Below are 16,643 nucleotides of genomic sequence, written 5' to 3'. Positions count from 1 at the left end.
GACCCGGAAGCAGAGTAGGCGCCTGCCGTTTCGGGCAGGCAGGTGCCTACTCTGCATTGATGGTGGACCTATGGCCGCGTGCCCACAGAGAGGGCCATAGGTTCGCCATCACTGGTGTAGAGTATTGCATACGTGATGATATAGTGTTGTCCTACCCATTTCCACTTCAAAATGCATTAGTATGCAGAAATATTATGACCAAAGTATTTGAAAAATCATTAAAGGGACACTCCAGGCACCCAGACCACTTCTGCCCATTGGAGTGGTTTGGGTGCCAACTCCCACTACCCTTAACCCTGCAACTGTAAATATTGCAGTTTTCATAAACTACAATATTTACCTCCAGGGTTAACTCCCCCTCTACTAGACAGCCACAAGAGGGCACTTACTAGTTTATAGCACAGTGCTATAGCGTCGCTGTGCTATAGCGTCGCTAGACGTCCTCACTAGTGATGTCCCGAACGGTTCACTGGCGAATAGTTCCTGGCGAACATAGCATGTTTGCATTCGCCACGGCCGGCGAACATATGCAATGTTCGGTCCGCCCCTATTCGTCATCATTGAGTAAACTTTGACCCTGTACCTCACAGTCAGCAGACACATTCCAGCCAATCAGCAGCAGACCCTCCCTCCCAGACCCTCCTACCTCCTAGACAGCATACAATTTAGATTAATTCTGTGTTTATTATACATTGCCCTCCCATAGCCAGTAACCTGTGTTTATTATACATTATCCTCCCATAGCCAGTAACCTGTGTTTATTATACATTATCCCTCCATAGCCAGTAACCTGTGTTTATTATACATTATCCCCCCATAGCCAGTAACCTGTGTTTATTATACATTACCCCCCCCCATAGCCAGTAACCTTTGTTTATTATACATTATCCCTCCCATAGCCAGTAACCTGTGTTTATTATACATTATCCCCCCATAGCCAGTAACCTGTGTTTATTATACATTATCCTCCCATAGCCAGTAACCTGTGTTTATTATACATTATCCCCCATAGCCAGTAACCTGTGTTTATTATACATTATCCCCCCCCCCATAACCAGTAACCTAAAGATTACTTAGTATTAGTAAATAATATGCCCCTACTCGCTATACCGCGAGTAGGGGCATATCTAGTAAGCAGTGAGCCTGTGGCTGCTCACTGTAAAAAAACAACAACTAATAACCTCCCCCACCCTTGCGCGGCTGGTGGGGGCCCAATAAATAACAATAAGGGGGGGACCTACTGTCCTCCCCCCCTGGCCCCCACCCCTGAGCGGTGGGTGGGGGCCCTAAATAAAGAGAGGGGGGGAAACCTACTGTCCTCCCCCCGGCCCCCACCCCTGAGTAGTGGGTGTGGGCCCTAGATAAGAATGGTAGGGGGGGACCTACCGTCCTCGCCCCCGGCCCCCACCCCTGAGCGGTGGGTGGGGGCCCTAAAAAAACAAGAAGGGGGGGACCTACTGTCCCCCCCGGCCCCCACCCCTGAGCGGTGGGTGGGGGCTCTAGATAAAGATAGGGGAGGGACCTACTGTCCTCCACCCTGGCCCCCACCCCTGAGCGGTGGGTGGGGACCCTAAATAAAGATAGGGGGGACCTACTGTCCTCCCCCCCGGCCACCACCCCTGAGCGGTGGGTGGGGGCCCTAGATAAGAATGGTGGGGGGGGACCTACCGTCCTCCCCCCAGCCCCCACCCCTGAGCGGTGGGTGGGGGCCCTAAATAAAACAATAAGGGGGGGACCTACTGTTTTCATTTAGGGCCCCCACCCGCCGCTCAGGGGTGGGGGCTGGGGGGGACAGTAGGTCCCCCCTTATTGTTTTTTTAGGGCCCCCACCCACCGCTCAGGGGTGGGGGCCGGGGGGGAGGACGGTAGGTCCCCCCCCACCATTCTTATCTAGGGCTCCCACCCACCGCTCAGGGGTGGGGGCCGGGGGAGAGGACAGTAGGTCCCCCTCCTATCTTTATTTAGGGCCCCCACCCACTGCTCAGGGGTGGGGGTCAGGGGGGGAGAACAGTAGGCCCCCCCCCTTATTGTTTTTTTAGGGCCCCCACCCACCGCTCAGGGGTGGGGGACGGGGGGGAGGACGGTAGGTCCCCCCCACCATTCTTATCTAGGGCCCCCATCCACCGCTCAGGGGTGGGGGCCAGGGGGGAGGACAGTCGGTCGCCCCCCCCCCCCATATCTTTATCTTTATCTTTAACATTTAGGAATGTTAGGTGATTTATGCCCTTTATGGATTAAAACCAGACTCTGCATCAACTATGTAATTTTCCATGGGAGTTTTGCCATGGATCCTCCTCCGGCATGCCACATTCCAGGTGTTAGTCCCCTTGAAACAACTTTTCTATTACTATTGTGGCCAGAAAGAGTCCCTGTGAGTTTTAAAATTCGCCTGCCTATTGAAGTCTATAGCGGTTCGCCCGGTTTGCCCGTTCGCGAACATTTGCGGAAGTTCGCGTTCGCGAACCGAATTTTTTATGTTCGCGACATCACTAGTCCTCACGCTATGTGAGGACCTCCAGCGTCGCTAAAATCCCCATAGGGAAGCATTGAAAGCATTTTTCAATGCTTTCCTATGGGGAGGTCTAATCCGCGTGCGCTGCATTGCCGCGCATGCGCATTAGGTCTCACCCCGCCGGCGGCCGCACATGCGCAATTGGTCAACCCCGCCGGATGATGTCGGCAGGGGAGGAGCGTGGGCGGACCCTGGACCAGCGCCAAGGGAAATCGGCGGACTCCGGTAAGTCACTGAAGGGGTTTAAACCCCTTCAGCAACCTGGGATGGGGGGTGGGAGGGAAAGGGTACCTGCAGTGCAAGGAAAACGGATTGTTATCCTGGCACTGGAGTGTCCCTTTAAGCTCCATATTACCAGTCGGCATCATACTGGCAATATTTGGCTATGGAGGAGCTTGATTTTATATACCGCAACGTACGTGGGTAGCTTAAATACCCAAATCTGCCAATTAGAAGAGGACGTTCACATACTTTTTGTCATATAGGGTAATTGTCTTTGTCACACAGGCTTGTGTTCTGCTGTCCGTGGTACTAGAAGTTAAAGGCTTATATTAATTTATTTTATTCTGTTGCTTAATTATGATGAGAATAATAACAATTTGCTCTTTATTTCTTTTAATTCTGCTATTTCCAAATTGTTACTAATTAACACAAACCAAGTGAGGTAGTAATTGTATTTAAACACTAGTAGCCTAAGAAGAGATACATCTATACATTTCTTAATAAAATAGAATAATAAATCGGGCACCAAGATTGCTGTATCTGTGATAAATATTAGACTTGTGTAAAAATCCTTTTAACCTGTGACGAAGAAATCCAACTCCTGTTAATGGATCGATCTGCCTCGGATTTATGCGATATACCTATTTATTCAAGCATAAATACACAGGAATTTGATTCGTTTGTCGCAGGTGAAAAAGATTTGTGCACAGGTCTAATAAATTAGCCTTGTTCATAATTTTGTAAATGCTTTGCAATATAGACAGAAACAAGGCTGTACAATAATATGCTCGTAACTCGATTAAAGATATACCAACTTTCATTTGTGTGATCATCTGTTCCCCTTCCTGAGTAAGCTTTGGCTGAATACTTGTAGCTTTCCTTGCCTGATTTCTTGTGCAATATTTTGTTAAGGAGAATTAACATGTTTATCATTTTAAGTGTAACTGAGACCATGGTTCTATGGTGTGTTTTTTTTTTTATTGTATTTTTTTTATTTTAAAGGTATAAAGACTAAATAGTATTTTGGTCACTGTTGTACATGTGCCCACTATAAACACACTTTCTTGGAATCTTGATATTGCTCAAGGGGATGAGATTGCTTGTTCCCGTAATGTGTTATTGATTTCTGCTTATTGTTGTATTTTATTGCTGTGAATCATGTTTACACTCAAACCTGTATTCTTGTACCACTCTTAACACTGTTCCTATAATTGAAAACCTACAATAACATTTAAATTGCAAAAAAAAAGCGCCAATTACTTTTCTGAGATGTATATTAAAAAGATTCAAGGAAAACAAAGAGTTTATTCCAAATGAAGACATTTCAGTGGATTGCTTGCTACGGATTCTAAAGACAATGGAAGTCTAAAATACTCGACACTGCGCTCCAATGGACTTGATGTGCACAAATGTGTGAGTGAAAAAGTCACCTTTTTCCTAGGTAGCACAATATTGATGCTGAAATTATTGATATCTGTTATAAGGGGAAATTATAATCCCATATCATATGTTTATTGACGTGTTAAGAGCTGCCGATGAGCACTTTGACAATTATTACCATCATTTTTTATATCTCTATGTTACACGCGACAAACAAGTCATTTTAAGCTTGGCCAAAAAATTGCCATCAATAACTTTGTAGAACCTATATCAGGGTCAGAGAGGACAATTTTGTCTTGTATTAGAGTGTGCTTGAGCACCACTGGTCCATATGCAGGTCTATTTATCTTAATATTTATTCACTAAAGTGAGAATTGCAAGGAATTTAAAGGACCACTATAGGCACCCAGACCACTTCAGCTTAATGAAGTGGTCTGGGTGCCAGGTCCACCTAGGATTAACCCTGCCTGCTGTAAACATAGCAGTTTCAGAGAAACTGCTATGTTTATAAATGGGTTAATCCAGCCTCTAGTGGCTGTCTCATTGACAGCCGCTAGAGGCGCTTCCGCACTTCTCACTGTGATTTTCACAGTGAGAAGACGCCAGCGTCCATAGGAAAGCATTGAGAATGCTTTCCTATGGACTGACTGAATGCGCGCGCGGCTCTTGCCGCGCATGCGCATTCAGCCGATGACGGGGAAAGGAGGAGGAGAGTCCCCAGCGCCGAGGAAGCCTGTCGGTGGAGAAAGGTAAGTGTTTAACCCCTTCCTCTCCATCCAGCCCGGCGGGAGTTTTCCTGGCACTATATGGTCCTTTAAGGTAACTGTTAAATTAAAGGACAAAGTAGCCGAACTAGAAGCATAATTGACTGGGAGGATTTGTCTGGTTCAGCTATTTTAACATTAAATTTAAAATTCATTTTGGATTCCCTGCAAATCTTACTTCAGTGAAAAACCTTGTTAATGTCATACAACTTTAACAAGCATCATAGGGCTGGGCTGTGTTCAGCTATTATTTTTATTAGCATTTACATACCGCCAACATATTCCACAGCCTTTTTCAAAAATATAAAGTGAACATGAGGAAGGCCCTACTCAAATTATGATTTATAAGTATATCACTAGATGTCTTGCCCAGGTACAATGACCAGTGACGAGGGTCTGATCAGGATTCAAACCTGTGTTTTTCAGTTCCAAGACTGTGACATTACCATACCTCTCTACATTTCAAATGGACAATGAGGGGCACTTTAATTTTACTGGTGCGAGTGGGGGGGGTGAACGGTGGTGGGGCTGTTCTGAGAATACTTAGGTGACTTACTAATAAAAAATGTTGCATCTAAAATTTAATTTAGAACAAGAACAATGTTTCTTATTTACACAGACTGATTTGTAAACACATTAATTGTAGTTTAAAGTAACATTACTGTGAGTTTTATTGCTGTTGAACTCTTTTATACATTCAGATGCACCAACAATATGGAGCTCCTAGAAAATAGGGACTGTCCCTCCTAAATAGGGACACTTGGAAGTTATGTATTACCACTGCTCTTACTAGCCTATATGACATAAGACATTGGAAGTCAAATGCAGTACACCAGTGACTGATTGGTGCTATGATATCATAGAAGTCTACATAAACTTTTGTCTTATGGGAAAATCAATGCTGGGAAAAAAAAAAAGAAGGAAATTACTGGTACATAATGCTAGCAGATTTGCACTGTCCCTAAAATGTGCCATTTTGCTGAGATGTTAATTTGATTCATTGTCCCACTTCTTTCTTTGTATGGATGAATTACAAGTCAATCCCATGTTATCTGTAAGAGAGGGGGAGGGGACCTGTTCTGCACCTAAGGGCACATTTGTTCTAAATCTGGCTCTACTTGTGTGGTTTTCTAATCCCTAATCCATTTTGCAGTGAGTTTGACTACGCATCATACAGCTCCTAGACGCCCAATACATTTATCATCTATTACGCACAGCAAGGGAACTGTGCTTTTAAGAGCAAACTGTCAGTCTAGGTGACATATGATCCTGATGGTGTCATTTTGCATATTAAAATATACTACTCTATATGCTAACCCATTATTTTCTTTGCTTTATAGAATAAATATAGACGTTCTCTTTCCTGCCTCTGTACAGACTGGAGATGTGTTGCAATAACACTATCACTACGCAGACTGTTTTATGAAGGCCCTGAGTGCCTTTTGGGGAGAAATAGCAGATAAATAAATAATTACTGCATTTTTTTAAGTGGTCTATTTCCAGATGGAGGAGGTCTTCACACTTAGATTAGGTTCCAGAAAAAAGGGGGAAGGTACATAGAAATGTAAACAGGGCGTGATTTTACATAAAATACATGATACAAATAGTTTTTTTTTTCATGGCTTCCAGGGTAATTCACTAACGATTTGTTTGTCAGGAACTCACCATGGAAATTCTAATTTTAAGTTGGTACATGTTAATATATACATTTTCCCAGCTCAGCAATTTCTTCAGCCCATAATGTGAAAATCTCTTGTCAATTCTTTACAATTCTGTATTCATTGATTAACCCTGCCCGCGTATGAAATCAAACTGAGGGCTCATTTCCTTCCTCCTGTTCATAATGGAGCTAAAAAAGTATTGTCAGTCACTAAGTGATAATGGCTCCATTTTACTGATAGGTTTACACTGTCCACTCCTAAATTTAATGTCAATCATGGTCGCATTGCATCCATTGATACTGACCACAATTTAGCATTTACTGTTTTGCAAGTTGAAGAAACATCAAGGGAAAAAAATAATTATCTAATTAATTGCCATAGGCACAACACCTTTTATGGTGTCCCAGACTCCCAATTCAGCTACTCCACCAGGAGTCAATAGGTCAATGTAATTGGCTGAGCAAGCCACCCTTAGTGTTTCCATACATATGATTTTTCACAGGAATATGTTTATACAGTAAAACGACATACACCATGCTTATAGATATGCTCTAGTCTAGTGCTTAAATATAGAATAATTATTTTTTTCAATTTACAGGCCTCCCAATAGTCCCTATTGAGGAAGGACAGTTACGATTTTTGGCTCCTGTCCCGCCTTAGTTTCCTGGTGTCCCGCTTTTGGCGACTCCGGGGAATTGATCCCTACAATGGTCTTACATGCTCCCAACTTGCGCTGTTACAGTCCATAATGAAAGCGGCGGCGAGGCTCATCTTCCTGTCCGCACCTCCCACGCCTCACCCTTCTTTCAGTCCCTACATTGTCTTCCTGTAAGATATAGGGCTCATTTTAAAATTCTGGTTCTTGCTTTCCAATCTCTACATAATGCTGCTCCCACCTATCTATCCTCCCTAATACACAAGTATGTCCCGTCTAGGCCCTTACACTCTGCTGAAGACTTACGTCTATCTTCTGTCCGTACTCCCACCTCTGATGCTTGCCTTCAAGACTTGAGGGCTGCACCGTTCCTGTGGAGCTCGCTTCCCTTCTCCGTTAAATGCTCACCCAGTCACCACTCCTTAAAAAATCAATTAAAAACCCACTTCTTCATAAAAGCGTATAAATTGAACTGTTAATAGCTCCCGACTGATTCCTCTCTTGCAACTGTCATTAGTCAAATACTATCCTTACCTTTTGTGTCACTTTACTCCTCTCCCTCTAGCATGTAAGCTCATTGAGCTGGGCCCTCAACCCCTCTGTTCCTGTGTGTCCAACTTGTCTGATTACAACTACATGTCTGTTCGTCCATCCACTGTAAAGCGCTGCGGAATTTGTTAGCGCTATATAAATAATAACATAATAATAACAATCATAGCGCGAAACAGTAATCCCTACAGGCTATTCCCTTAGTGGGCCGGGCTGACCTGCCAGTAATGTGGGTGGACACGCCCCCTGTCTAGGTGGGTTTGTCTCCTTTTCGTACAGGTCAGCCCCTTTTGGGTGGAGCTAGTGATAAAATTGCATCACTGGCCTTCCAGTCGGTGTCCCAACACATCGTTGTCCCAGTTCTGGGACTGCAATGTTGGGAGGTATGAATGTAAGAAGTAAAGAGAGTTTGCAGTCACTAAATTATCTTCTTCTCTTTACACTTAGACAAGGTAGGTATACTTTTTAGTCCGACAGCAACAGGTGGTAAGATTTGCCATTTAGTGTGGAAGCTAATTGTTACTTAGCAACTCCTGTTAATCTCTGTAAGGCATTAATAATCTTGGCAGCCTCTGATTGCCAATTGTTAAAATTGTAGTGGCTATTCGTAACAATAGCAACAGCCATTTCAGAAATTAACGACTTGTCACTAAATTAGTGCAATAAGCATAGTAATGAACCCGTTGTTTTTAGAAATGATTATAATGACAATAAACAACTATAATACAAGTAAAAGATATGTATAGTACACTGAACAGTATACAGTTCTCAAAAAGTGTTTATAGCCTATCATAGCCACTGAAGTAGGAAAGACTTAAGTTTGGTAATAAACATAGAAACATAGAATGTGACGGCAGATAAGAACCATTCGGCCCATCTAGTCTGCCCAGTTTTCTAAATACTTTCATTAGTCCCTGGCATTATCTTATAGTTAGGATAGCCTTATGCCTATCCCACGCATGCTTAAACTCCTTTACTGTGTTAACCTCTACCACTTCAGCTGGAAGGCTATTCCATGCATCCACTACCCTCTCAGTAAAGTAATACTTCCTGATATTATTTTTAAACCTTTGTCCTTCTAATTTTAGACTATGTCCTCTGGTTGTGGTAGTTTTTCTTCTTTTAAATATAGTCTCCTCCTTTACTGTGCTGATTCCCTTTATGTATTTAAATGTTTCTATCATATCCCCCCTGTCTCGTCTTTCCTCCAAGCTATACATGTTAAGATCCTTTAACCTTTCCTGGTAAGTTTTATCCTGCAATCCATGAACAAGTTTAGTAGCCCTTCTTTGAACTCTCTCTAAGGTATCAATATCCTTCTGAAGATATGGTCTCCAGTACTGTGTACAGTACTCCAAGTGAGGTCTCACCAGTGTTCTGTACAATGGCATGAGCACTTCCCTCTTTCTACTGCTAATACCTCTCCCTATACAACCAAGCATTCTGCTAGCATTTCCTGCTGCTCTATTACATTGTCTGCCTACCTTTAAGTCCTCAGAAATAATCACCCCTAAATCCCTTTCCTCAGATGTTGAGGTTAGGACTCTATCAAATATTCTGTACTCTGCCCTTGGGTTTTTACATCCAAGATGCATTATCTTGCACTTATCCACATTAAATGTCAGTTGCCACAACTCTGACCATTTTTCTAGTTTACCTAAATCATTTGCCATTTGGCTTATCCCTCCTGGAACATCAACCCTGTTACATATCTTAGTATCATCCGCAAAAAGACACACCTTACCATCAAGACCTTCTGCAATATCACTAATAAAAATATTAAAGAGAATGGGTCCAAGTACAGATCCCTGAGGTACCCCACTGGTGACAAGCCCAAGCTTCGAATATACTCCATTGACTACAACCCTCTGTTGCCTGTCACTCAGCCACTGCCTTACCCATTCAACAATATTGGAATCCAAACTCAAAGATTGCAGTTTATTGATAAGCCTTCTATGTGCAACAGTGTCAAAAGCCTTACTGAAATCTAGGTAAGCAATGTCTACTGCACCACCCTTATCTATAATTTTAGTTACCCAATCAAAAAAATCAATAAGATTAGTTTGGCATGATCTCCCTGAAGTAAACCCATGTTGTCTCTGATCTTGAAATCCATGTGTTTTTAGATGTTCAACAATCCTATCCTTTAACATGGTTTCCATCACTTTCCCCACTACTGAAGTAAGGCTTACTGGCCTATAGTTGCCCGACTCCTCCCTATTACCTTTCTTGTGAATGGGCACAACATTCGCTAACTTCCAATCTTCTGGGACTACTCCTGTTAACAATGATTGGTTAAATAAATCTGTTAATGGTTTTGCTAGTACACCACTAAGCTCTTTTAATAGCTTTGGGTGTATTCCATCAGGTCCCATTGACTTATTTGTCTTTACTTTTGACAGTTGAAATAGAACCTCTTCCTCTGTAAACTCACGTGTAATAAATGACTCATTTATCCTTTTTTTTAACAGAGGTCCCTTTCCTTCATTTTCAGCTGTAAATACCGAACAAAAATATTCATTGAGGCAGTCAGCTAGACCTTTATCCTCATCTACATACCTTCCTTCTTTTGTTTTTAATCTAACTAATCCTTGTTTTACTTTTCTTTTCTCATTTATGTATCTAAAAAAAGTTTTGTCCCCCTTTTTTACTGACTGTGCTATTTTCTCTTCTGTGTGTGATTTGGAAGCTCTTATAACTTGCTTAGCCTCTTTCTGCCTAATCTTATAGGTCATTCTGTCTTCCTCACTCTGGTTTTTTTTATAATTACTAAATACTAACTTTTTGTTTTTTACTATTTTGGCCACATCTGCGGAGTACCACAGTGGTTTCTTGAATTTTTTGCTTTTACTGACAAGCCTAATGCAATTTTCTGTTGCCTTCAGTAGTGCAGCTTTTAAATAATCCCATTTATTTTGGACTCCATTTAAGTTGCTCCAGTCTGATAATGACTCCTTTACACATATTCTAATTTTAGAAAAGTCTGTTTTTCTAAAGTCTAAAACTTTTGTTTTTGTGTGGTGTGACTCAGTCACTGTTCTTATATTAAACCACACTGACTGATGATCACTGGATCCTAAACTTTCACCTACAGTAATATCTGATACCAAATCTCCATTTGTTAACACTAAATCTAGTATGGCCTCTTTACGAGTTGGCTCCTCAACGACTTGTTTTAAAGACAATCCCAGTAGGGAGTTTAGAATATGTGTGCTTCTGGCACAAGTAGCTATTTTTGTTTTCCAATTCACATCAGGATGTAATGTAAAATATAATTTGCATGCTATCAGTGCAGCTGAAGAGGGGGCAGTCGATGACAATTATATTTGTCAAGCCAGAAATACGGTGGATTGTACCCATACACTTACAACATCTTTACCAGTACAATACGCTAAAGCAGTTGTGATTCTTAGTTATATCCAAAATGTGCTGCAATTTTTAAATATTACAAACAATGAGACGTGGACATAAACGTTCAACAAATGTTTGCTGTTTTTTTTGTTTTTTTTCAGCATTATACACAATTCGTATTGTGGATCATCAATAAGTAATGATTCCATACATATCAATTATCAGAATGTTAGAATTCCACCATATGTAAGTAAGACAGATTTATTCAACAAAAGGATATAAAAAATTTGTCTCGAGTTCCAGAAGATTGACTTGTTTCTGAAGATTCTTTATATATTCTGTTTCAATTGACAGAAATGGGTCCATGTTTCTAAAAAAAGAACAAAATAAACTTATAAACTTGTTAAATATGAATATATGATTATTATGGTACAGTTATAACTGTATGTTTTGTGAGAGGTGGGTTATCCAAGTGTCCTAGAGGAGGAGAAGGCATATGACATGAAATGAGATGAGCTGGGTGACATTTAATAAAAACAAATTCACACCTTGCAATCTAAACTAAAATGAATAAGGAACTTTCATTTAGTCTTGTTAGGGCAGGGCATCTATCATTTAAACCAGAGGTCCTCAAACTCCGGCCCCCCAGATGTTGCTGAACTACAACTCCCATGATTCTCTGGCTATGTATGTAATTGAAAGAATCATGGGAGTTGTAGTTCAGCAACATCTGGGGGGCCGGAGTTTGAGGACCCCTGATTTAAACCATCAGATGTTTTGTGGAACCGCATACTTAGTTCGAAATATATTTCTCTGGGCAAAGAAAGGTATTCTTTCTTTATCTGATGAAATTGTGGGCAATTTGCAGTTCTAACTCCAGAGAAGGATGTCAGAGTCCACTCTCTAAAATGCTATCTTACCTGGAAATATGTCTAAAACCTTCAGACTTCATCCCTGCTAGCCATGTGGTCTGATTGTAAACTGATCAGCCATAATATTAACCCCTTAAGGACCAAACTTCTTCAATAAAAGGGAATCATGACATGTCACACACGTCATGTGTCCTTAAGGGGTTAAAACCACTGACCGGTGAAGGGAATAACATTGATTTTATCGTAACCATGGCAAATGTCAAGCGGTGAGATATATTAGGCAGCAAGTGAACAGTCAGTTCTTCAATTTCATGTGTTGGAAGCATTAAAAATGGGCAAGAGAAAAGATCTGAGTGACTTTGACAAAGACCAAAAAGTGATGGCTAGACGACTGGATCAGAGCACCTCCAAAACGACAAATCTTGTCTGGTGTTCCCAGTATGGAGTGGAAGGACAATCAGCAAAACAAGGCTCGTTGATGCACCTGAGGAGTGAAGACTAGACTGAAAGGTGTCAGAACACACAGTGTATCACAGGCTACTGCGTATGGGGCTGCATAGCCGCAGACTGGTCAGAGTGCCCACGTTGACTCTACCACAGAAAGTGCCTTCAATGGAGGCAGAAAGAAAGAAATCTGTTCTGTTATCAGCATTTAGAGTCTCTTCTACAAGGAAAAAGGAGGCGGACTCATTATTAGTTACTAGCCACTAGTGACTCCAGCAGACTGGTTATCCCAAACTACTCCAAAGACAATATGAGCCAATCTCTTTTAGACCAAGGCACACTTCAATAACAGACAAAATTCCAAGCTACACCTACATTTTCTTACCATCACCAATGGCTGAAGAAAGTCAGAATTACTAGTATTCTTATACGAGAGGTATACAGTGCACACATCTAGCTAAACTGACTTGCCACTTTTAATTAGTTTTAATGTTGACACTTAAAATAAACATACTAAATTAAGGTTTGTATCCTTTTACAGCTCTGATGTCAATGTATTAGTGTCACAATCTGAGTTGGCTTGGGACACACTGGTGGAAACCCACTGACCTAGAATACTTTTTTCCCCACTGGATAGCACATTTTAGTGAAATGAAACTCCAAATATAGGCCAACATAGTTTATTTTTAATAAAAATCTGCAATTCAGCTTTAAATACAGCTTGGCAATTTAGCCTAAATTATGCAATCACATTTTCAATTTACCACCATTTTCTGTTTTGTGAATAAACTCCTTTATGTTTGACAGATTTAAAAGCATAGACCCAGATCAGTTCAGGCATGGTCTGGACTTCCAGTAGAGCCACAGACTGGAGCGTCATTGACATCACTAAAGGAAGAGTTTTATATCTTATGAGTGAATACAGAATCCTCTTCACAGGAGGCCCTAATTAACTGGTCGGGACTTTGAATATTTTTTTTTTTTTTAATTCTTTATTTTTCCGTGCAGAGAAAATACAATACGGTCTACAATGCCACGACAGCAGAGCCAACCAAGATATACATGCAATTTTACAGAGTCGTGTCACATAAAAGAAATGCACATTTTTAAGTTTTTTTTTTACAATTCGCTCTTACATTGTGATTACATGGCTATTCTGCACATTGATCAGCTTATTTTCATGAGAAACTTGAAGCAACAGGCCAATGTTTCAGGACGTTTCATTATAGGTTCGCTTAAGACCTAGGTTTCATCAGGCAAGGTAATAAATTGCAGTTATACAGGCTTATGCTTATATGGAACAATAGCTTAACTTAAGGTGAGTATTCAAATATGGAGATATTATACCACCAGGCAGGTTGTGGCTTGCTAAGTTGTTGTCTACATTAGGGCATCAATACTATCTCTAACTGGAGCCTCAGTTATAGTACCAGTGGTGGACATGTCTGTTTGGTTGTATCCATAGCCAGGGTCCCTGTTGTCACGGCTTTCAGCAATTGGTCCAGTAGCTTCTGCTTTAGTTGCCTTCTGTCGGAAGGAGCTGGGGTACCTGTCAGTTTGGCGTCAGGGATGATGGTAGGCAGTGTCCTTTTTTCCAGGATTAAATTAGTCCTCGTTTAACACCTCTGTGTACTTAACGTTTTTGGGACCCACTGCAGGTCAGAGTGTCTGCGGATCTCTGTGGGTTTTCCTTCCCTGCTGCTGGTATGCAGGCGTGAGTTTGATGCTTTGCTGTGCCCCACTGTACTGGGGTAATCGTTTGGGCACTGCCTCCGTGTTGGTCCTCGGTGTGCAGTATAGGGAGGTGGGCCTGCTTGCAGTGTGGGTGGTCGGCTGAGCCGCAGGTCCCCACTGCTGCCCCGACTTGTATATGAGTACCCTGGGTGGTCGTGGCTCGGGCCAAGTGCAGCTAGTGCTCTTTCAGCACGCCTTCTTCTTTGGTCGGCAAGTGCTTCTCCGTCGGCCATTTCTCCGGGCCGCGTGGTGGCTGTCAGCGCTGAGTCACCTAAAAAGCTCTGCCAGGATGTTGCCTGCTCGGTGGGGGCCGGGATAACCCCCACCGGCCCAGAGGGGGGGTGAACGAGGCCGGGGACTCCGCAGCCAGCACCATTTCCAGACAATACCGGGATGGAGAGCGAGGCAGCGGCCGTCCGCCCCACTCCCCTCCCGGGTAGGCCCCAGCCCCGGAGCATCTCACCAGGACCCGGTCCACCCGTTCTCAGGTGCTCCAGCTGCACCGGGACACTCCAGGACCAGGTATCACTCACTCTCAGGGGGTTCCAGGCTGGTTTTAGTGGGTTTTTTGCCCATTAGTCGACGAGTTCCCCTGGAGCTATTGTGGCTAGCAGCCTGCCGGCATGGCCGCCCGGCCCCGCCCCCCGGACTTTGAATATTGTGTCTAATTTAAGCAACTTATAAATTCTTCATGGCATGGGTCAAGACAGTAAGACTTCGATATTTCAAGTAAACATGGTGACTCCATATAGATTCAATAATACAGGACCATCCTCCCAACGAGCAGTGTGACCTGTAAAGTCCATGTCCTTCTTTGCAATATTGTACCCAAACATCAACTTTGTAATTTTCTTAGAAACTAAAATATTGATATGTTTTCAGTATTGAAGAGATTAAGTGACAGTCAAATCACTATAATCAGTTCATGTTAATGTAAGTTTGGTGAAACAAATACGGCCTCCACAGCATTGTAAATGAAAGCAGGGCATTTATGAGAAATTGTACTGTTTGCATTTTGCAATGTCCACACCTACTAGCAGCTGTCATTCAGAGAGCCAATAGGGGCATCCAATAGAACATGATTCAATACTTGAATCTATATAACATCCAGCATCAGCATGCAAAGTATGCTAACACTGGTTGCTGTGTGCGTTCAATGCTTCTCTAGGACGATCATTGGACTGACGGATCAAAGACATTGTCATGCATGTGCTGTGTGTTTCAATAAGTCTCAGTGTAAAGCATCTGACTGGGAATAGTTTATTCTGCAACAACCCACCTTTTAATGCACAGCACACAAACCGATTCATGCGTTCATATATGGCTGAAATAAAATTTTCACAAGCCTGACATCTACAAAACTCTTACCTTGAACTAGAAGTCTTTGATCGAGTTTTCAGATCTGTTGTAGTGAGAGCTTTCTGTAGCTCTGAAACAGCAGTAAATGAAACTTGGTTAACACAAGATTAGGAAAGCTGTCAACTACAAATTAAACCTTTTCCAATTTTGTGCACTTATTGACATGTAACAGTGTAAGAGACTCTCTCCGCACCAAAACCATGACATCTTAATGTAATGTTTCTTGTTCATAGATGCTTGCCCTTTTCTCTTATAGTGTAAAACATTGCCGTTTCTGAGAAATGCATTGTTTACAATTGAATATATATACATACATTCAATATATCTGTTCCTCAGACCGTATAAACCACTCTCAGACGATCATTAAGCATTTAAAACTTTTTTTTACTTTATTCCTCACTTATGAGTAAAAAAATAAATAAAATATATGGCTCACAGAATAAAAAAAAATATATATATTGTGCAAATCTATATTTGATTGCTTTACGACATGTCACTGTTATCTTACCTACTGTCCATCGTGACGGTGCAGTCATGTTCAGAGATCTATGGCTGGTATACTGTAACACCTGCCTTCTGATTCCACCTTGCTCCCACACCTTCATCGCACAACTAGACCATGTTGGGGACATTTCCCTAAGTGGGGGAATTCTCCCTAATGATGCAGACTCACTGGCTTATTGCCAGAACATTAGATTAACAACAGAGTGACATCAGTTACTTTGTTCTATATGCCCAGAAGTGACTAAGAAATAGGAGAGTGGTCACATTTTATAGAGCTTTTTTTTTAAATTCTTTATTTTTTCGTGCATATAGGTTCAACAGAAAAGCTCATGGTACCCCAAAGGCAATCCACTCGCTTACATCATTGACATTTCTTACATGGGGGTTTAAATTACATGAGCACATTTTTATAGTTATGGTGAACATCAGTAAGAATAAAACATGAAAGCCAGTAAGACATGAATAGGGAGACCACGGCTGTGATTACAAAATAGGTGTTTGTCTTCGTTCGCCTACCTCGTCTGAGTAAAGATGTGTTGCTTACTTCGCAACTGTGCGCTGCCCTGCTATGTGTGGCTCGTCTCATGGTATGCCATCATTCATAGCCACTCAGGCTAAGCTACTGAGAGGCGGTTA

General features: G+C 42.0%; 1 protein-coding gene across 1 annotated transcript in view; it reads right to left on the bottom strand.

The window, feature by feature from the left end:
• Window positions 1–16,108, bottom strand: part of LOC134609333 (early endosome antigen 1-like) — a 61,835-nt gene extending 45,727 nt beyond the window's left edge. The window contains exons 1-4 of the mRNA XM_063453014.1: window positions 16,012–16,108; window positions 15,513–15,573; window positions 11,375–11,464; window positions 3,550–3,628 (exon numbers count right to left, since the gene is read on the bottom strand). Of these exons, the coding sequence (XP_063309084.1) occupies window positions 3,550–3,628; window positions 11,375–11,464; window positions 15,513–15,573; window positions 16,012–16,108 (327 nt within the window). The remainder of the gene's footprint in view (window positions 1–3,549; window positions 3,629–11,374; window positions 11,465–15,512; window positions 15,574–16,011) is intronic.
• Between the last annotated feature and the right edge of the window lie 535 nt (window positions 16,109–16,643).

This window comes from Pelobates fuscus, chromosome 4 (assembly GCF_036172605.1).
Source record: "Pelobates fuscus isolate aPelFus1 chromosome 4, aPelFus1.pri, whole genome shotgun sequence".
Taxonomy (NCBI): domain Eukaryota; kingdom Metazoa; phylum Chordata; class Amphibia; order Anura; family Pelobatidae; genus Pelobates; species Pelobates fuscus.
The sequence above is the reverse complement of the archived record's forward strand: the minus strand, read 5'-3'. Positions and strand labels throughout refer to the sequence as shown.